Source organism: Grampus griseus (genome assembly GCF_964374135.1).
Source record: "Grampus griseus genome assembly, chromosome: 4".
Lineage (NCBI taxonomy): Eukaryota > Metazoa > Chordata > Mammalia > Artiodactyla > Delphinidae > Grampus > Grampus griseus.
Window position 1 is genome coordinate 47,379,272 of NC_138997.1, and position 21,816 is coordinate 47,401,087.

The following is a 21,816-nucleotide window of genomic DNA, read 5'->3' on the forward strand; positions in this document are numbered from 1 at the left end:
CCCAGAATTTTATAATTAATGTGACTCCTTATATTTTAAAGAGATTCTTCACTATGGTAGGCCATAAAATATGATAAATTTATATAATGCTTTCCCAAACTAAAACCATATGTCTTTATGTCTAAACACATTATAGTCCTGTCACTGCTTTTAAGCCCTTTAATGTAGTATGGAAAAAAAGAACAACAAAACAAAAAAAAGAAAGAAAGAGACTAAACTTATCAGTGACATTTTTAATGCAAGGTGTTTCATTTTTATTTTTCAATTTTGTTTTTTTCCAGTTTCCAACAAAAATAAATAAAAATTAACATCCTGTAAAGTATCTATATTCTCCTTCAATATCTTAAGGTACACTATTATCAAAGCTGATATTGAACACAAACAAATTGATACAATTCAGTACTCTGATAAAATTCATTGTCAAATAAGTTACTTTAAACTGCATGTGATACAACTTTATGTTCCACGGCATCTTTCATATAAACTCTATACCAAAATGGCTCTTCAAAGTGCAATTACAGAGTGCAAAAAAAGCAGAGAGAAATTTACTATCTTACCTTTAACCTCATCCAGTTTGAATAACAGGTATGTTTTAGATAAAATTATTCTTCAGTCAAAACATTAAAATGTACTCCAGCAGCACTGCATATACCAGTTGTTACTCCCCCTTTTCCCATACAAATAAGAGTAGAAAAAAATCAGAAAGTATTGGGCAGCAAATTAAACACATTTTTTCCAAAAGTCTACTGAAAGACTATTGCAGCAAAAATGGCAAAATGGATCAGACATAAGTTTTTTAACTAAATTCAACAGAAATTAGAAGCTAGTATCATGTACTTGCTACATAAAAATTGATTTGATACCTCACAGCAGTTGAATTTAGCTAATTCTCTTCTCAAGGACTCAAAAATAAAAATCTGTCCTACCAGTGCACCATTTCTCCCCTTGCATTGACTTTGGCAGAGAGATAAGAGCAAAAGAATGTCCAAAAGAATAGTAGCATTTGACTGTATTTTAAATATTTAATATATTACACAAATCTTAATTATGAGGTTCTATCTTTAGTACCACTATTAGAACTTTACCTATTTGGTTATAGAGTATGTCTACTGGGTTACTTTGTGGCCTTGGTGGGAAGCCACAAACTATGGATTTATGCATTGGATTTGCATTTATTCTCAATACGGAGGGTATAGATAGCCCTTTCTAGGAATATATACAGTGAGAAATCTGTAAAATAAGGAAGATAGACTAAATATGAGCCAAAATGTTTCCATTGTTTGTAGGAAACATGAGTTGCTAGCAATCTTTTTTTTTTTTAGCAATCATTTTTTTATGTTTGTTCAGCATCAACCTCATTAAAACAATAATTGTTTTACTAACTTTCTCCCATAAAAGCAATCTGTGTCATACCTTTTTTATTATTTAATATGCATTTATAAATAAAAATTTAACTTTTACAGGGGTTAGTTTTTAAATAAAGATTAAAAAGCACCCCAAACTATTATCTACAATTAGTTATGTAATATGAATTGAGATGCTTAAGATAAACCAATATGACTCCATTTTGTAACAAAATCAATGGATTGCAGCTGATTCCTTGGTTAGTCAATACATTTTCTTTGAAGCACTCAAGGTCACTCAAAATATGCAGACCTCCTTTACATACAGTAGATATCAATAAGTATGTGTAGGATTTAAAATGTATTTTTACACAGCACATTTGACTTCAGCTGTATTCGTGGGAAACAGAAATATCCTTTTAGATCTCTTTAGACCATATATAGACTTATTGTCTTATATCACACTTTAAAATAATAATTAGTCCATCAAATTTTGGACTATGATTTAATCTTAGAATTCTTCAGCCAAGTCCCTACAGAAATAAATAATCTTGAAAAGAAGCACAAATTTTGGCTTCACGTGTGGATTTCTGTAATTGCCTCATGAGCAGTTACCTAGCATAAATGTCATACTAAAAAAAAGAACATTGTGAAGCTATAAATTATCTACTATTTACATAAAAGACGGTATAAAATTAAGTTCTCAATTCATTTTCTTAAGGAGACTCTGTTAGATGGATGACAAATAACGTAGGAGTTGTGGTTGGGAATAGGGAATCATGCACCTTCTCTCCAGGCAGACAAACAGCGAGTTATAGCTAAGGATGTGTGTGGAGGGAGCAGAGCCCTCCAGGTTTTAGTTTGTTTCAAATATGTAGTGTTTAGCACGTGACCTATATTTGCTTCTCCCCAATTTCCACAGCATTACCGTTTTGACACATGGCACAGTGGTGCCAACTCATACATCAGACTATGATATAGTCAAACCAACTATCATTGATTCGAGGAGTAGAAATATATACTTATTAAATTGATTTGACCATATATTTAGGCTTACAGAAACCTGTCACTTGCTGACACTTCCTGAACAATGAACTGGGCATTGCTCACTCCTATGCATTGTACAGCAGGCAAAAAAGCTTTCAATAAAGCACTTAGCCCAGGAAATGATTTCTTACAAAAATATCTATTTTCTTTCTACAGTAAATATTTTGTGTACATTATACATTAGCAAACAGTCTGTCAAAAAAAAACAAAAATAAAAAGTCTTCTTAGTATATTAAAATACATCATTGTTGACTTAACACATGACCCCACATAAATATTATTAATAAAATAGGAGTATTAACATAACCAGGTATGCAGTTCATCCCTGCCCATAAGCTTAATGGCGCCATTCAGACTTGTGGCAATGCTGGATCCCCTGAGGTCACTCTTTCATATTCCTTCTTTGGTTCTTTACTTTTTCGATATCTGTACCTAGAAATATTCAGAAATTACACCGTTAACACTGAAGTTAACAGTAATAGGATCAAAGTATGTTAACAAAAGAAACAAATATATGGACGCTAAAGGTACATTAGCATAGTGTTTCCAAAATGACAGAGGTGAATAGGTTTAGGTTGGATGCTAGAGAAGAAGGAGGGAGGAAGGGGTAGTTTCTCTGAACAAATAATTTTGGGAGGAAATGGTGAAATGCTGTTAAAGGACTTCTCAAAGGCTTTCACATGATCATGAAAATTGTAAAATTCCAGGAGAGCATGTGACCACGTTTAATCCTGGTCTGTTTTATCCTTTTTTTTTTCCTCTGGCTTTTCTTCCTTCCTTCCTTCCTTCCTTCCTTCCGTTCTTTTCTTTCTTCCTTCCTTCCTTCCTTCCTTTCTTTCTCTCCTTCTTTCTTTCTTTCATTCTACCCATCACATTGATATAATGCTATCACCAATAATAATGAAAATAAATCGGGCACTTATTAAGTGACTGACAATGTTCTAAATGCTATATATCCATTATTTATTTTATCCTCACACTTACCATTATCATCCTCATTTTACAGATGAAGAAAATGAAGTACAAATGGGTTACATAACCTGGTCAAGTTCTCCCAGCTAGGATTCATAAATCTATCGCGATTCCGAATCTTCATTCACTCATTCATTAAAGCTATCTTCCTAATATTTTGAGTTCATTTTCTACCCATTTTGAAGATGAAGCATGTAGCCTTAAGGAAACTGCATAATGTTTTTGCTTAGTGGAAGAATATGATTAGAAAACCTTTGTTTAGCCTTGATTTAGCTACTTGTCAACTAGATGAGCCAGGACATGTCAATTTACTTCTCTGGATCTTACTTTCCCATCTTTATAAAAGAAAGGATTGTAGTCAAAGACCTTTCAGGTGCATTTCAGTTTTAATAATATTCAGTTATGTGATCATAACCAATTAAAAAGGCATTATAATTTGGTGAATACTCAGACTCAAGCATGGACCAAATAAATTTAATCTTATAAAAGTAACACTTTTGGAGCTTCAAAAGTAGGAGTGCATTACTGTCAGCAAAAATAAAATGAAATTCACTCAAATCTACACTGAAAAATCTGCACCACTTCCAAAATAAGAAGGGTTTCATGGAGGCATTTTAAAGGCAGCTATTATTAACTAAGTCATTCTATTCCTATACCCTGGTCCTAAGCCTAAAAACTGGCCAATCTGATATACTGTCAGTAGTTTGGTGCCCACTCTATATTTTCTCAGTTATTAGCATATATCAGTACAGCATACTACATGAAGATGGAGTGTTGAAGATGGAACTTTGGGGGACTGACATGAACCAATTTTTAAAAGTCAGCTCTTAGAATTATCTGGACACTCGTTTCTACTAGTCCAGATGTTCCACTGCTAAAACTTCTTTATAAATATCATTAGTGCAGAGTCTATCTTATCCCACTAAATAATACTTTGCCATATTTTTACCCAGTTTGTAAGTGTGGATTGTATAAAGGTAATTTACAAAAGCAGAGTGTTAAAAACAAAAACAGTGGCTTACCATCTGCAGAAATAGTATACAGAGCCAGCAACTACGACGAGGAACAAGATAACAAGAATCACAGTCAAAGCCACATATTCTTTGCTCAGAGGCTTTTGGACGGTTAAAAAGAAGTGCTCACATCGGACACCAGTGTAACCCACTTCACACCTAAAGGACAATGCAAGAGAAAGGTCAGTTATTTAAGAAAGAAATCATGGTTCTGAATTAGTTTTGTAAGAGCTGATCTTACAATGTAATGCAAGATACTGACAAGGTTTGCCAAAAGTTGTAAAGATGAATTCAAAGACTGACCTTAAAGCTGGCCCAACTTGGATAAAAGAGGCCCACACTGCTCTCAAGCTCAACTGCTGTATTAGAATGATAGTCTGGTTCAACTGCCAGGGTGGCTGACAATGGTGGTTTGTAAGTCTGAAGTGCTTTTTGTCTAAGTCAGTGGAATCGATTCTTATAACAATGGCTGACACTAAGTCCAGATTCAAGGCTAAGCTACTACTGCGGTAAGTATGAGAGGAAGGCATGTGAAGCCCTGCCCATTCTGCAGCCCTGAAGCATCCATACAATTTGATAACTGCTGTTTGTTCTACTATTTGTTCCCTAACTTTAAAAAAACTCACTCAATAAAGTTTCTAATAGTACATATAAACTGCATGCTAACAGTACATATAAACGGCAGCCCATGGAAACAATAGAGTAATTATTACAAAAATAAAAAAGAGAATGCGGGTTTTTAAAAAACTGTTTTTGTTAGCTTCTATTTGGCATATTACCTGCAGTGATTTTCACTCATGTCTACCAGGTAGATGCACTGTCCATGAAAACAGTAGCCGTTCATGTCAGAGCTACACTTTGATATTGACACTTGAGCCACACGCGGATTATCTTCTGTCTGAACTGTGAAAGAAATAGAAAGTGGAATATAGTCTGTTGCTTTCTTTGAAGAATCAATCACCCTTTCATAATAGTAACTACTGAGCTACTGGAACAAAGCAGGTCAGGTATTTTCAGGACAAAAAGTCACTCTAGTTGTCACGCTCCCTAGACCAATAAACAAACACTGAACCCCCAAAGGAAAATGGCCAACAGGCTACACAAAACAAAACAAAATAAAACCTGGGGGTAAAATTCTCAAATGACAATGTTTAAGATAGAAAAGGTAAGCTGAAGACACACACACGCAATCATGATCCTTCACAGTTATTCACTTATCCAAACAAAGTGTGTATAATTTTTTCAAATCTCAAAATAATTCTGACATTCATTACTCCCAAAGCAATTGCAAACTGAATCCATTGATTAATTTAAGAGAGCTTAAATCTATAGTGGGTTTTAAGCCAGCAAGGCTTGTTTTGGTGTGCATTCCCAAACTTCCGGGTTCGGGGAAATCAATCACAGTCTCTAACGATGAGACCTGGACATGAACTAGACAAACCTTGAGTTATAAATGCCTCGGTTACACAAATACAACAATGAAAATAGTAGTCTCTTTATAATAGTGTTGCAACCTACACATAAAATTCACTTTAGAACGTTTTAATTACTAAAATGTGACGGATCTTTATGAAATAACCAAACAAATCATCTTGATTGTAACACTCTTGTTCAAATAGCCAGAAATAGGGAGTGAAGCACCCCAACCCTCTAGAGACCACAAAGAGGAAGGACAAGAAAAGAGGTGAAGGTGTTGCAGGAAATGCTCTGGTTCCTCAGGAAAACTCTGGACTTAATAACTCAGAGTGAATATAAAGCAGATCTCTCTCTTTCTCACTCTCTCTCTTTTTTTTGGTGCCTAGGTGCTATTACTTTAATTTTATTTTTTAAATTTTATTTCTTTTATTTTTAATTTTTTTTTTTAATTGGAATATAGTTGCTTTGCAGTGTTGTGTTAGTTTCTGCTGTACAACGAAGTGAATCAGCTATAAAGCAGATCTCTCTTGAACCACATTCAGAGTACTCTGGGCCCCAAAGATAAGACCATGCACCACTTTTTTTTTTTTAATATGTTTTTTTTTTATTATTTATTTATGGCTCTGTTGGGTCTTCATTTCTGTGCGTGGGCTTTCTCTAGTTGTGGCAAGCGGGGGCCACTCTTCATCCCGGCGCGCGGGCCTCTCACTATCGCGGCCTCTGTTGTTGCGGAGCCCAGGCTCCAGACGCGCAGGCTCAGTAATTGTGGCTCACTGACCCAGTTGCTCCGCGGCACATGGAATCTTCCCAGACCAGGGCTCGAACCTGTGTTCCCTGCATTGGCAGGCAGATTCTCAACCACTGCACCACCAGGGAAGGCTGCACCACTTATCTTTGTAACCCTATGCCTAAGCACGGTGTTTAGCATGTATTAAGTACTCCGTAGATTTTTCTGAATGAATGCTGTAACTCAAAATAAAAGACGTTATTTGCTCCTTTTACAAAAAATAACAACAAAATATATTGACTGTCTACTGTGTAAAAAGTTTAAATTTTCCTGTTTTGCCTGGGATCCAACTCCTCACAATGGTTTCTCAGCGACGCTCTGAAATGACCAAAGGGAATCTGATTTTCTTTGTTCTCTATCTCTTTAAGATCAAATCTTTATATATATAACTAGGTGCTCAGTTCCTCTGCCTCCAGTTATTCCTTTATATAATTTTTCCAGATCCCTAGTTCACTGGGTTCTTTTGTTAATACAGCAGCTATTTCCCCCTCTCTTTTTCCACTATCACATACTTATAGTCTTTGAGTTACATTTCTGTTAAGAATGTATAATTCTTTGATGCAACATTGACAAAGCTGGGCTTACCTAAAGCTGTGCAGTTATCTTCGGACTCTCCTGGGATACATGAAGGAATCACAGTTGTACTGAGAACTGCTTGTAGAAGATGGAAACCTATTTATGGAGAAAAATCAAATATATAACTAATGCTTCAAGGAAAGAAACCTTAACCAGATTTCCACATAATTACAGTATTTATAAAGTTCTTTTAATTATTTCAAGAATTTGATCCATCGAAACCATAAAAAAAATAATTCATGGAAACAGGCATATCATTGAAAATAAATGAACCCCCAGCTCTTCTGTCCAAGGGTAAAAGCCCTGGCATTACATTCAGAGTTACAGATTTGACCTACTCTAAACATTTCACAGTAACCTTTTCAAAGACCTGATTTTAAAGATTGATTTCTTAAGAAGCTTAGCCATTGGAAAATTGGAAAATTTCCACAGTTTTACGTCATGATGTGTTCAGAGCAATGCTCCAAGGCAGAAAGTATCACAAAGAAGGCTTCAAATAAAACTCAGCTTCTATTTACGGTCACAACTAAACAGGACTCTCAACCTAAGACACATCAGTTGTTGATTTAAGTACCTAAGTTACTCTTTGCATTACACATTCAAATCCATTTTAATGAATGAAATGTAATCTAAGTAAAGTCGGAATATATCTTATCTAATATGGAAAGGAACACACGTGCTAGATGAACCACACTGTGCCCAAGAATCCGGTTTCTATCAGCCCAGTAAGAGTTGAAACAAGGCGTTTCGTGGTGTTTCTCCACTGAAAAGATAAATGTTGGGAAACAGGCACCAGAATGATTCAAGGAGTTTTCTGAATTGCGTAGTAAGAATAAGAGAAACCTTTTAATTGCATGGATGTTGACTGAAGAGAGTTCTACTCTCCTTAGGAGTCATGTAGTTGCTCTTCACTCTTCCAGGCTATAGGAGTAACTGTTACATAAGAAACATTACTCGCGATGGTGAGAGTAGTAGGTAGCAGTTAACATTTCTTGCCCACGTACTGTATGTGGGCATGGTTCTACCCTCCTTACCTATACTATCTAATTTAATCCACTCACTGACTCTTTGAAGAAGATACTACTGTTCTCCCCATTAGACATAGGAGAAAAGTGAGTTAAGTAACTTTCCCAAGAGTACATAGCAATGTTGTTAATGGGCTGCATTACAGAATCTGGCAACAGGCAATAACACTCGAGTATAATGGACATCACAGGGAACAAACTCAGATAAATGTAACTGAAGCAGAGTATTTAACCCCATAGGGAGGCAACAAAGTATGCGGAAAGGCAATCTGGGAGAAAACTTGAGCTATGTAATTTTGGACAAATTAATTAAATTCTCTGGATCTCCATTTTCCCTAGTTTATAGAGTTTTGGGGAGAATTAAATGAAATTATATTTTTCTGAAACATCTAACATACCAGAGACTCATGAATGTTCCATGCCACTCAACATCTAGCCTCTGGTTTTAGCAGTAGTATATGTGGGTAGTGCCCTCTACTGGTCTATAACAATGTTATAAATCTCTCTGTACTTTGGTATTTTAAAGGATAATTAATCCATGTAATAGAGAATTTTATTTTTTCACAATCAGAGGAGTATGTATATGTTAAGCAAATTGCATATGATTTGGGTAAAACTGAAATTAAAAACTAAACTACACATAAGCATCAGAATTTGCAATTTCTTAATGTTTCAAACTTGACACATAACAATCCTGTGAAGTAGTTATTAGCCCCAAACAACCTCAGTGTTAAATTACATGTCTGGTCCAAGACCAATTATCTAGCGACCATAGAAGATAAGAGTTAAGAGTCCATCTTTGGACATCAAGCCTCATAACCTTTCAGTGATTTGAAAATGTCTTTTGAAAAGTTTAGAACTATCTCCTCCCCACTCCATAGTTCTCCTACAATATAAATGACGTGTCAATTGCTCTTATTGGGAAACAAAAAGCTTCTTTCTTTCTTTTTTTTTTTTTTTTTTTTGCTGTACGCGGGCCTCTCACTGTTGTGGCCTCTCCCGTTGCGGAGCACAGGCTCCGGACGCGCAGGCTCAGCGGCCATGGCTCACGGGCCCAGCCGCTCCGCGGCATGTGGGATCTTCCCGGACCGGGGCACGAACCCGTGTCCCCTGCATCGGCAGGAGGACTATCAACCACTGAGCCACCAGGGAAGCCCAAAAAGCTTCTTTCTTAAATGACAAAAAAGTGGCTAAAGTTTGGATTCCATCGTCAGTTGGACAGAGATGGAAGAGGATAACTTTGTCCACATAGCTTTCTAGGGTGAATTAGCTAGATTCTCATCCAAGCCAATTTTGTTCTACTTCTCAATATAATCTTGCCATACACTTTCACTGTTGAAGAATTACCCCCTTTAATTTATACAGTCTGCTCAACACAAAGTGGAGTTCTAGATGTGTGTTTTTATATCCCTGACACTCCTATGCCTCCATACTTCTTCAACTAATGGGAGGAGATATTACCGATTCTCCCACTGCAAAAGGGCCATTGTGCAAATGCACATTTCTCTCTTTGCAAAGGATCGTTTCTTCATCCTTTCCAGAAATCAGATACTAGCCTTTCCTGTTCAGAATTGCTTGCAAATGCAACCTGCGACTATTATAGAATCCAGCTAATTGCTTTGAGGTGTTGTTTATTAGGCTTTTTTTTTTTTCTCAAAGATTTTTCGTATTGTTAGTTTTTCCACTGTTGGAAACTTTGTTCCAGTTAGTCAGGCCATAAGTGAAATATTTGCCTTTGTGAATTAAAGAATATTCAGGGCAGGGCGTGCCTCCACAAAAACTGGGCTGTCCTAACCTATGACACTCTCTTGGACATAGTCCATCGCTCAGGATGGTTTCTGTGAGACTTGGTACATTAATCCAACATTTGGGTATTTTACAGATGGAATTGTAAATAATTTTAAATGCTATTCTCAAATGGAAGTGTTTACACTACAGTTCCATCATAGATGCATGTAGCCAATAAACTATCAAAATTGGTTCTAAATCGTGTGTCCAGCTGCAAAGCTCTATTGCCTAAAAGCAGTGGTCCTCAGGTTTTTCTCAACCTCACCTCTGGCCCAGGGCTTTGCAAAATCGGGTAGAGGAGTAAGCGGGAATGATCAAAAGATTGAAAAAGTCCACCCATGGAGAATTTTGATATCCAGCACCCTGTCACCCTTATAAATCACTACTCATTACAGTCATACAGGGAAGGAATAGATGCTAAAGTCCTATCCATATATTTCCTTAATCTTTCAGTTGTTCATGACTTTAGTGTTATTTGAACATAATGATCTCTCAGTAATTCAAATGCAAATCTTATATTTGAGTTTTCACTCTTGACCATGGGTCCCTGCTAAGAAAATAATTCCCTGTGATATTAAAGATTTTAGACAGGGTCAGTGTGTCAGAAAACAGATCTGGTAGCAAGCTCTACATTGGTAACTAAGATACAGAGGAATTCCGTGCTAAATGATAACCTGTAAACTCAAAACTGGCCATTGGAACTTCTGTTTCAATAATGTTATGAAAACAAAACTCCCTTTGGAGGCCATTATTCCTGTCAAATTTCCAGATGGGTTTCAGTAATGTAAAGCTCACCTGTTCATCTCTCTACCTTCATCTTTCAGAGATTTGTTTCCATGAAACCTCAAATGTGCCAGCAGGAAGTGACACCGGTGACTCACAGCACACATACCACCTCTACTCCGTGGGTCAGGGCCAAGCCTACACCTCGCACGATACTGGGGACAGCGCGTGGGAGCGGTGGAGTACCATCACCCCAGTGGGGGGAGCACTGAGTAAGAAGTGCTCGCCTGAGAGTCAGGAGGAATGCCAGATGTAGAAAGCACCCTTTTTATTGTATATGGTTTCTTTTGTCCTTGCTTCCTTATGGCCACACTGAGGGGCCATCTCGAAGGAGGCTGAGATTTGGTGACTGGCTGACCAAGCCTATTCCTCAATAATCAACTGCAATTCTCAGAGATAAAATGGCTTTCCTGAATAACAATCAAGCAAATAAAAACGACCCGAAATAAAATGAGATAGGTTACAGAATGAAAAGAATGCACCTTATTTTCCCAATTTCACCTTTTAGGCTATTTGGACTGGAACAGCAAATCATAATGAATCATAGTATTTGCCCAACCCCCAGACAGGCAGCAAAATCTGCTTTGTTCACACTTTTGCTGTGGTCACATGCCTACCTATTTATGGACTGTTAGTTTTCTACCTTCTTCCAGGGAAGTCTGTAATTTTAGGATTTGTCTGTAACATAGTAGGCTTGTTAGGTCTTGTATACTTTCAAGGAGTGAATATGCCTTTACCACTTCCAGATGCCTTTTTGTCTCAAATCCACTATTAGATAACGTCCTGCTTCACTTCATTAAAATAACTGTAAACTATCACATCAGACACTGAAAATAACTATTGTCAGTACTTTCTAGTAACAGCCTATGTTTTCAGAGAATAGAATATATATATATATATGTGTGTGTGTGTATATACATATATATCATAATATATATCTATATATCACAAATCTTGCTTCCTACCAGCAATCATTTTCTTCCTACAGTTTTTCAACATTAACCTTATCACTAAGCTTCATTAAAGTAAAAGCCAACAACTATTTGAGATAAAAACAGGATAACAGGATGAAACCAGAGGTTGATGTGATAATGGGTTACTAATAAGTCTTTAAGTTTGAGTTTCAAATATAGCCATAAGATCTTCCTTGTCAAGTGTCAAGAAAAGATTTAATACGCCATGTTTTTCAGTTCAGAGACATTAAACTAAACTCTTCAATTCTGGTAGTAATTTCTAAATCATACTTCAAAGTGCTCATATATTTTAGTGATCATACAATACTTAATGCTCTCATAATGCAGGAGAAATCATATCAAGTATTATATAAAGGATACACTTTGTACTAATTTGGGTGTTTTGGAATTTTGTGACTAAAAGCTCTAAATATGGAACTTGCCCCTCCTAAAACCAAAGATTCATCTCTATAGTATTATTTCAAATGATCTATTGAAATTGTATTTTTTTTTCTTTAAGATAATGTTACACAGGAAGGTCTTTTTAGAACCTTTTCTGTCTTCACTCCCTTCCATCATGCTTTTCACACTATCCCTATTGATCCAATTCAGAAATTTAAATGACTATTACATTATTGTCTCAAAAAAATCTTCTAAAGGAGCAACAGTTTAGATTATAAGCGTTTGTCATTTGCCTTTTTTTCATTATGGTCATATTGTGTACTACAGCTTTGAAAACTTAACGACATTTTTAGAAGCATATTGCCTATCATATCATTCATTCTTTATAGAAGCCTATTGCCAAAAACGAATTTGCAAAAGGATAGAGTTTTAATCGGTAAGCATCAAAAAAGAGGAGAAAATGAGTACATAAAAGATGATTTTAAAAGCCTTAAAGTTAATTACACTTCATTCCGAGAATCTATGTAACGCACCTAGCATAATGGAAGGTGCTAAGAAACTTTATTTTGTGAAAATATATAGTTTTTTGGTTAACAGTGGAGACTCCAACTTTCGTGAGAAGCACAAGTTCATCTGTAGTATGATGGTAGGGTGGGAATGGCTTAATTATGCTTGATAGATGGGAAAGGAGGAGAGCAGCTTAGCTCTCTTATACTTACTTTTAGTAACTACATGTCTCTAAGAATATTTGTTCAATAAATATCTACTGAGATTTTTCTATATGCAAGATACTGAACGAGATGCTGAAAGGAAAACTGATGCAAAGGACATAGCTCCTGTTCTAGCTAGAGTTAATGAGGCTAGATTCCAGGTGGTGGCGAGAGAAAGAGAGAATTCATAGATGACACCAAGTTTCTGGCCAGAAAATACCAAGGAAGGTAGTGTCATTAAAAGAGTCGACAACATAGGCAGGGCAGCAGGTTTGTGGTGGCATCTGCAGCTAGTAGACATGAAGGAGGACATAATGAGAGAAGGAATTTGAGTTTTTAGTTCATATATCATCTGTTTATATTTATGAGGCACTTGGGAAAACACATCTGGAGTAAAACAATAAGAATGGAGTTGATGGAGTCTATTTGAAAATCAAATGAGGAAATATCACCTTTAAAGGCACAGGAGTCATTCAAATGTTCCACGGGAAATAGTACGCAATGGAAAATAATGAACTTTGGGAAATAGGTGATAAGGAGTGGATAGAAATGGCCAAGGAATTTGGGGAAAAAAGGAAGTTCAGTCTTGCGGGAGCCAAGAGAGCAGGGTTACAAAAGGAGGCATGGAGATATACAGACTGCCAACAAACACATGAAAGAATGTTCAACATCATTAATCATTAGAGAAATGTAAACCAAAACTACAATGAGATATCATCTCACCCCAGTCAGAATGGCCATGATCAAAATATCTAGAAACAATAAATGCTGGAGAGGGTGTGGAAAAAAGGGAACACTCTTGCACTGCTGGTGGGAATGTGAATTGATACAGCCACTATGGAGAACAGTATGGAGGGTCCTTAAAAAACTACAAGTAGAACTACCATATGACCCAGCAATCCCACTCCTGGGCATATACCCTGAGAAAACCATAATTCAAAAAGAGTCATGTACCAAAATGTTCATTGCAGCTCTATTTACAATAGCCCGGAGATGGAGACAACCTAAGTGCCCATCATCGGATGAATGGATAAAGAAGATGTGGCACATATATACAATGGAATATTACTCAGCCATAAAAAGAAACGAAATTGAGCTATTTGTAATGAGGTGGATAGACCTAGAGTCTGTCATACAGAGTGAAGTAAGTCAGAAAGAAAAAGACAAATACCGTATGCTAACACATATATATGGAATTTAAGGGAAAAAATGTCATGAAGAACCTAGGGGTAAGACAGGAATAAAGACACAGAACTACTAGAGAACGGACTTGAGGATATGGGGAGGGGGAAGGGTGAGCTGTGACAAAGCGAGAGAGAGGCATGGACATATATACACTACCAAAAGTAAGGTAGATAGCAAGTGGGAAGCAGCTGCATAGCACAGGGAGATCAGCTCCGTGCTTTGTGACCACCTGGAGGGGTGGGATAGGGAGGGTGGGAGGGAGGGAGACGCAAGAGGGAAGACATATGGGAACATATGTATATGTATAACTGATTCACTTTGTTATAAAGCAGAAACTAACACACCATTGTAAAGCAATTATATCCCAATAAAGATGTTAAAAAAAAATAGATAGATAGATAAAGGAGGCATGGGGTGGTCAGCAATGCAATGATTGAAGAAAGTATGAGTGACTCCATCATAAATAAGATTCATCATTATTCAGGGAAAATAGTGTTAAAATCAGCAATAAAAATTGCTAAGTTGATTTTTTTAACACTAGAATTGGTTTTATATTTGCATACAGCTTACCATTAATATGAATTTTATTTGTCTTGGTAACTCAAGCACTGATTATTCAAACTGTGAATTATGAGTGGCAATGTGTTATAGCAATGGAAAACACATTAGCTAATGCTTCTCACCCTGGAGTAATTTTGTTAACCAGGGACACTAAAGCAATGTCTGGAGACATTTTTGTTTGTCACAACTCAGGGTGGGTGGGGTGCTACTGACATCTAGTGGGTAGAGACCAGGATTGCTGCTAAACACCCTGCAATGCATAGGACAGTCCACAACAAAGAATTATCCAGTCTGTAATGTAAATAGACCCAAGGCTGAAAAACCCTGCAGTAGACCCGTGAGGTATGGAGTACAGTTCTAGCTCAGATACTAAGTTTATCCCTCTGAAGCTAGGTTTCCTTATCTCTGAAAATGTCACCTAGGCTTGGGGTGGAGTGGAGGCGGAGATGGAATTTAGATTAGATTACTCTAAGGTTCCATTCATTTCTAAAACAATACTTTTCTTTTTCTTACTGACTATCCATCATTTAGTCATATCACTGCCCGACCTCTCTCTCTCTCTCTCTCTCCCCCTCTCTCTCTCTCTCTCTCTCTCTCTCTCACACACACACACACACACACACACACACACACACACACACGTACACACACACTGTGATATACTTAAATTTTGTTAGGCATACCATCAGTGAATACAGACTACATTAAAGATAGAAATGGGAAAAATAGGGAAGAAAAGGTATTCAACTTTATTATTATTTTTTTTAACATCTTTATTGGGGTATAATTGCTTTACAATGGTGTGTTAGTTTCTGCTTTATAACAAAGTGAATCAGTTATACATATACATATGTTCCCATATGTCTTCCCTCTTGCGTCTCCCTCCCTCCCACCCTCCCTACCCCACCCCTCCAGGCTGTCACAAAGCACCAAGCCAATATCCCTGTGCCATGCGGCTGCTTCCCACTAGCTATCTACCTTACTACGTTTGTTAGTGTGTATATGTCCATGACTCTCTCTCGCCCTGTCACAGCTCACCCTTCCCCCTCCCCATAACCTCAAGTCCGTTCTCTAGGAGGTCTGCGTCTTTATTCCTGCTTTACCCCTAGGTTCTTCATGACATTTTTTTTTCTTAAATTCCATATATATGTGTTAGCATACGGTATTTGTCTTTTTCTTTCTGACTTACTTCACTCTGTATGACAGACTCAACTTTATTATTAAATAGAACTGAATTTTCAAAAACTATTGCTCAGTCATAATATTTTGCTTCTCAAGCATGTTTTCAAAGAACAGCTGGTTGAGTCAAAACATAGTGCTGAGAACTCTAAATAAAATACCATTCTAATCACCCATCCAACAACATTTATTGAGTGATTAACGTAAGTCTGTTACAATGTGAATGATAAAAGATAAGTACAGCACCAGTTAGGAGAGACAGGGCCAGATACACACTTACAGGGTGACGTGAAAAGGGTAGAACCGAAGGATTCAGAGGGATGCAAAGGGGTGGGGGGAAGACTGCACATTTATTTTCCAGTGGTGAGGGAAAGATGAAAGGGGTTATCAGAGAAAGCTTGATACTTTTCTTCAGTCTTAAAGGATGGGGAGAACTTTCACCGAAAGTGAAGACTGAGTTGGGAGCATCCATAGTAGACGATACAGCATATTCATAAGTGGAGACTTACACTCTGGGTAACTCACTTCTTTTTAAGTCTGTTTTCTCATTTGTAAACTGGGAATAGTAACACTTTTCCTGGCTAAAAGAGAGTTATTATAAAGATCAAATGAGGCATTTGTCTAAAAAAGCACTTGCTGCTACTGATAACAGCTCTAATTTCAAAAGTGTTTTTTAGTATTTTAATATTATGATATTTATAATGTCCGTATATAATAACCTGATGACATAGTTATTATGATCTCCATTTTACAGATGACAAAACTGAGGCCCAAAGAGGAATAAATCCTTCCAAAAGTATGAAATAAAAGAACTGGGGTGTGAAATCTATATTCTATATACTATGTCTCTTGATTCAAAACTATACAGTTTGACTAACACACCATAGTTAAGCAATTATACTCCAATAAAAACGTTTAAAAAATATACAGTTTGACACACGTACGTGTGCGTGTGTGTATATATAAACATATACATATATGTGTGTGTATATATATATATATACACACATATATATTTATACATATATATGAGGAAGAGAGGCTTTTCCCCTTATCCTGAGGACTTTTAAGAGGATTTGTATTTAACTCACTTTCAAGCCTCAAATTTAAAATTCAGGATTTTTGACCTAAGTAATTAAGGGTTAACATTTTTTTCTGGACAATTATCAAGTTGTCTTGTGTGTTATAAATATAATTCTAGTTAATTAAATCATTAACCTATAATATCACTGAAGCTTTATTTGCCCTATAACCAGACAGGCACTCTTACATAAACTGCATTGCCAGAGGACACTGAGTCTGTCGCATTACTTCATTTTTCCAAAGGTTCCAGAATTGCCATACCAAGGCAATGGTTTTCAGGGTGCTTCTCCTTGAGGACCTCTCCTATCACAGCTCTAGGGAGTCTTCCTATTGTCTTCTGAAGGAATGTTCTCAACAGTAGTTACAGCCATATGAATTAGACAATTTGCATAGGCCTATATTCAGGGCGAAGACTGACAGATGAGGAAGCCACACCTTAATTTTTTTTTTTTTTTTTGCGGTACGCAGGCCTCTCACTGTTGTGGCCTCTCCCGTTGCGGAGCACAGGCTCCAGACGCGCAGGCTCCGCGGCCATGGCTCACGGGCCCAGCCGCTCTGCGGCATGTGGGATCTTCCCGGACCGGGGCACGAACCCGTGTGCCCTGCATCGGCAGGCGGACTCTCAACCACTGCGCCACCAGGGAAGCCCAGCCACACCTTAATTTACAGTCTTTTTAAAAAGAATTCCTTACTTGACATTTGCATCTCCTGGGTGATTATTAACCAGGAAATGGGAGATTCTTGGGCAAAAATGAACAGAAGACATTCAAATTCAATTTTTCCAAAGTGATTATGTGAATATTACACTTTTTTTTAACCAAAGAACTATGTCTATTTCCTCACTGTTAATAGAAGTGTGCTGTAGATTCCAACTTGACCCCTTATCAATACTACATTTAATTCACAATGTTGTGAATGATCCAGGGAACAAAAAGGATGTGGGTTTCCTTCTCCTTGATTTCTTTACTTACTATACATCTAGGAAAGTATAAAAATAGAAACAAAGGCCTCAGTCAACTGATGTCAATGATGGCTTCATAATAAAAGTCATTTCCTGGATATTAAAAATGCTGAAATAGGTTAAGTAAAAATTTAACATATTTCAGCTGAGCTTAAGGAAATAATTGTATCTTTTCTGTGCTTGATTTTGAGTGATACCATAAAGTACCATTTTTGCACAAATACCAGTCCCCATAACAGATTCTAAGCCCTGGGGCAGTCCCCAGACTACTCTGGAACTTCTCTACTAGAACCTGTTACTTTTATTATGCTTCTGATAACTCTGAGAACCTCTGGCTCTTTACACATTGCTCCAGAGTGACCTTGACATTTGCCATCTCTAAATCCTTGTAAGGTACCTGATTCACTGAGCCTCAGTTTCTTCATTTGTCAAACTGGTCTAATCATACCTACCTCCTATAGTGTTTTAAGGAGCAAAGGAGATGCTAACGTGGAGAACACCTAACACACGACATGGTCGGCTCACAGGAGGCATTTGGTAACTGTTAGCTCCCTTCCCAGCTCCTGGATTTGGGCCTCAGTGCTGAACCACACACCCCAATTGCCCAAGTTGTTCATGTGGCAAGATGATGCGGAAGGCAGCTAGAATACCTAGACCAAAACCCAGACCGGAGAGGCCTGTCATCCTGTTTCTACCTATGATGTGTCATCTCAGGTTGTGCCAGCACCAGGCAGCTCATAAACTCTCAGGGTCAAAGGAAAAGATCTGAGGTGAGCCATTGCCTCATTGAGATCCACGCTTCTCAGGTTTCAAGAAAGAATGTTTATTCTGCTCAATTCTCTGTCATTGTGCAATGAAGTGGACATCAGTTGTCTTGGATCTGTCATTCAGGAACACGCTCAAAAGCCCGTTTGGTTAAATGAACATGTCTGACTTTTAGATCAAGAGCCCCTAAACGTTAATTGCAGAACTCAAGAGAAAAATTTCTCCTCTTCATCCTGCAACAATCAAAGATTAGAAGTGATAATTTAGGGCTTCCCTGGTGGTGCAAGTGGTTGAGAGTCCGCCTGTCGATGCAGGGGACACGAGTTCGTGCCCCGGCCCGGGAGGATCCCACATACCGCGGAGCGGCTAGGCAAGAGAGCCATGGCCGCTGAGCCTGCGCGTCCGGAGCCTGTGCTCCGCAACGGGAGAGGCCACAGCAGTGAGAGGCCCGCGTACCACAAAAAAAAAAAAAAAAAAAAAAGATAATTTAACTCTAAAATTATATATTATTTAGAATGCATTATCTAGTTTGAGGTATCTCAACCCTTTTACTTAACGTTGAGTAAGCTAAAAGTGCCAGCAAACCTGGGTGCGAACTTTTTCAGCGTAGCTTTGCTTTTCTATGGGACACCGGGTAACAGTTTCCCCATATATAAAGCAAGAACATCAATATCAAATATTTATAAAATGTAAAGGTAACCAAATGATTGTGGGGTGTGTGTAGCAATATAAATCTGCATGTGTTGGAGACAGAGGATGGAAATGAAAGTGTCTGTATTTTTTCCACAGATATAAATACATGTGAATTCCACAAAAAAAAGCGAAAATAAAATGCTGAAATCTAAAATAACTGTTTCCTTCTTCTGAAGGCTAGACATTTGGGAAAAGTATTTCTAGGTAATATTTTGTCTGGGGGGAAAATGGCAATTTCACAAGTAACCGGTGGCCTTGCCTTTTTTCCATGTGCTTTGGAATAAGACTATTGAACTTGCATACCTGAATAGAGTACAGAGATATGATATAGAACTTCAAACAGGAACTTTCTAGTGGCAGGGAAATATCTAAACAAACTGGGAAAACAGAAACTGACCTAGCTCATTTGGAAATGGGCTTGGCCGCTTATGAAATAGGTGAACTATAATTAAGTAATGCAATAAAGGAGTTAAGCACTTTTATGGCAACAAAAACACACACGACACATATGCTAGGTAGGTAGTAACCAGGTTATTCAGAGGCTCTTGCTGTCTCAAATTAGCATATTCAATGAGTGGCCCAGAACAGACACTCACTTGCATTGTTCAGAGCAACCTTACAGGTGGAAAAAAAAAGCGCTAAGCTATTCTGATCTCTAGGTTAATTTCTAACTTTAGGAAGACTGTCACCTTTGTAAATTCATTCTTTTCACGGAGACTTCAAAACAAAGATAGCAAAGCCACATTATTTACTGAGAACCTTCTAGCACGTCTCTTAGTACAGTTTTGGTAGAAACCGCAGATCCAGTTTCCACCTATGTCCTTGAAGTTGGACGACTATGCATAGTTGTTACAACTATGCATAGTATGCATTTCATTAGGTTTCCCAACCCGTTAACATAAGGCGTGTCGAAATAATAATTGAACAGTCACATCCTGCACAGGTAGAGTGAGTTAGGGGAATTCGCCTCATTGCCACTCCAGAAAAAAAGCGAGATTGACAACCTTTATTTCCTTATTAAAATTTTCATATACAGCTCCAAATTCCTCTTGACGTTTAGGAATTCACAATATATATTTTTAAACCAGTTAAGTTAAAGATTTTTTTTTCCCTGTCCACAAGAACTAAATTATCTCAAATAAGAAGCATTAAAGTACGCTCAGCCACTACAGAATACAAGGGTGCAAGTAGCAGCGAGCGAAAAGAGCCCGACCAGCCCGTGGGGGGAAACCGGAAGCAGCAGGTGTTGGCGTCCAAGGGCCTCCAGGAGCACCCGGACCTGCGCGTGTCCCTCCCGCTCCGGGTACGCAAACAGCCTTTTCATTCTCTGGAGCTTCAGCGAAGCTGGCGCCGCCGCACGCCAGCGCCCCCAGACGCTTAACCAGCCTTGATTTAGAAAACCTAAGGCAAGACAGGCGGAACAGCGCTTCTCTCCAAAAGGTCTTTCCTAGGCGCGGGTCTTGTCCATACTCCCGCCTCCTGTCCCCGCCCCCAGCCCGGTTTTCCCCCGTCTTTTGGATTTCTAAAACCGTCAGATTTTCAAAAGGAAACAACAAACCCGAAATCTTTTCAACTTTTTATTTCGCCTAATACGGAGCTATATTACTTCATGCAGAACACACAGACCAAGTTCATCTATCCGTGCAAGGTATTTTAACACCAGCCCCTTCCCCTACCCCACCCTCTTCCATCGCCTGCTGGAGGGAAAGACGGGCTTGCCTAACGAGAGACGTCGTTCGAAACGGAGTACACCTGAGTCTGGTGAAAAGCGCGGTACTTGTGAAAGGACAGCTGCCCCGGGGCCGCGCAGTCTCGTCTTCCGCGGCGGGAAGGGGCGGGGGACTCACCCAGGCAGAGCAGCGGCGCGGGGACCCAGGGGGCACGGCGCGGCTCCATCCTCCTCCCCGCGTCAGCGTGTGCGGGGCGCGGGCGTGGCCTGGGCGGCGGGCGGGCGGGGACCGGAGGGGCTGCGGCGGAGGCGGCAGTGGCGGTGGCGGCGGCGGGCGCTGTGGGAGCTGCGGCGGCCACGCGTCACTTAAGCAGCTTTTCCCTCCGACACCCGGTCTGTAGGGCAAGTGAACTCCACAGCCCGCGCCGAGACCTTTATAAGTACGGGGCGGGGCCTAGCGACTGAGGACTAACTGCGTGTCCGGAGTTTCATAATCGCCCCCGGGGGAGGAGTGGCCGGAGGACTGTCCGGATGTCATCCTCCCTCTCTGAACACCTGCGAGTGGCTGAGGAATGAAACAATGCTCTTCGGGTGAGCCGGGGACTACTCCCCACACTTTTGCAGCTCCCTCTCGGGCTCCTGCGGGCGGAGGTAGGGAGCGTGGACCAGAAGGGTTGGTTTGCGCTGTGGGACCACCTGCTGGATAGTGGGCGGTTTTAGTTGCTCTGGGTGACAGGCGTAACTTGAGTCAGCCAGTCTTCCTGCCAGGGCTGGAGTTCCCAGTACGTGCATTTGGAGAGCTGTGTGTGTGTGTGTGAGTGACTTACGGAAGTTCTTGAAACTTGTCAGTGGCTCAAGGACTTTCTTTGTGTTCACACCCACCACTGCCCAGAGTTGCTTTTTGT

The 21,816-nt window shown here is 38.9% G+C and overlaps 1 protein-coding gene across 1 annotated transcript; it reads right to left on the reverse strand.

Moving 5' to 3' along the window:
• Positions 1 to 247: 247 nt before the first annotated feature.
• Positions 248 to 21,280, reverse strand: EREG (epiregulin). Its single transcript, XM_082653265.1, has 5 exons — positions 21,090 to 21,280; positions 7,164 to 7,250; positions 5,155 to 5,278; positions 4,385 to 4,534; positions 248 to 2,822 (listed from the first exon to the last, which is right to left on the reverse strand). Exons 1-5 carry the CDS (start codon positions 21,136 to 21,138, stop codon positions 2,741 to 2,743), a joined length of 492 nt encoding a protein of 163 aa, XP_082509391.1. The 5' UTR covers positions 21,139 to 21,280; the 3' UTR covers positions 248 to 2,740.
• Between the last annotated feature and the right edge of the window lie 536 nt (positions 21,281 to 21,816).

Coding starts and splice junctions, on each gene's coding strand:
- EREG (XM_082653265.1), bottom strand. CDS start 21,138: ATGGAGCCGCGCCGTGCCCCCTGGGTCCCCGCGCCGCTGCTCTGCCTG. Junction 7,251..21,089: donor CGCGCCGCTGCTCTGCCTGG/GTGAGTCCCCCG, acceptor CTCCATAAATAG/GTTTCCATCTTCTACAAGCA. Junction 4,535..5,154: donor ATGAGTGAAAATCACTGCAG/GTAATATGCCAA, acceptor ATTGTCCTTTAG/GTGTGAAGTGGGTTACACTG.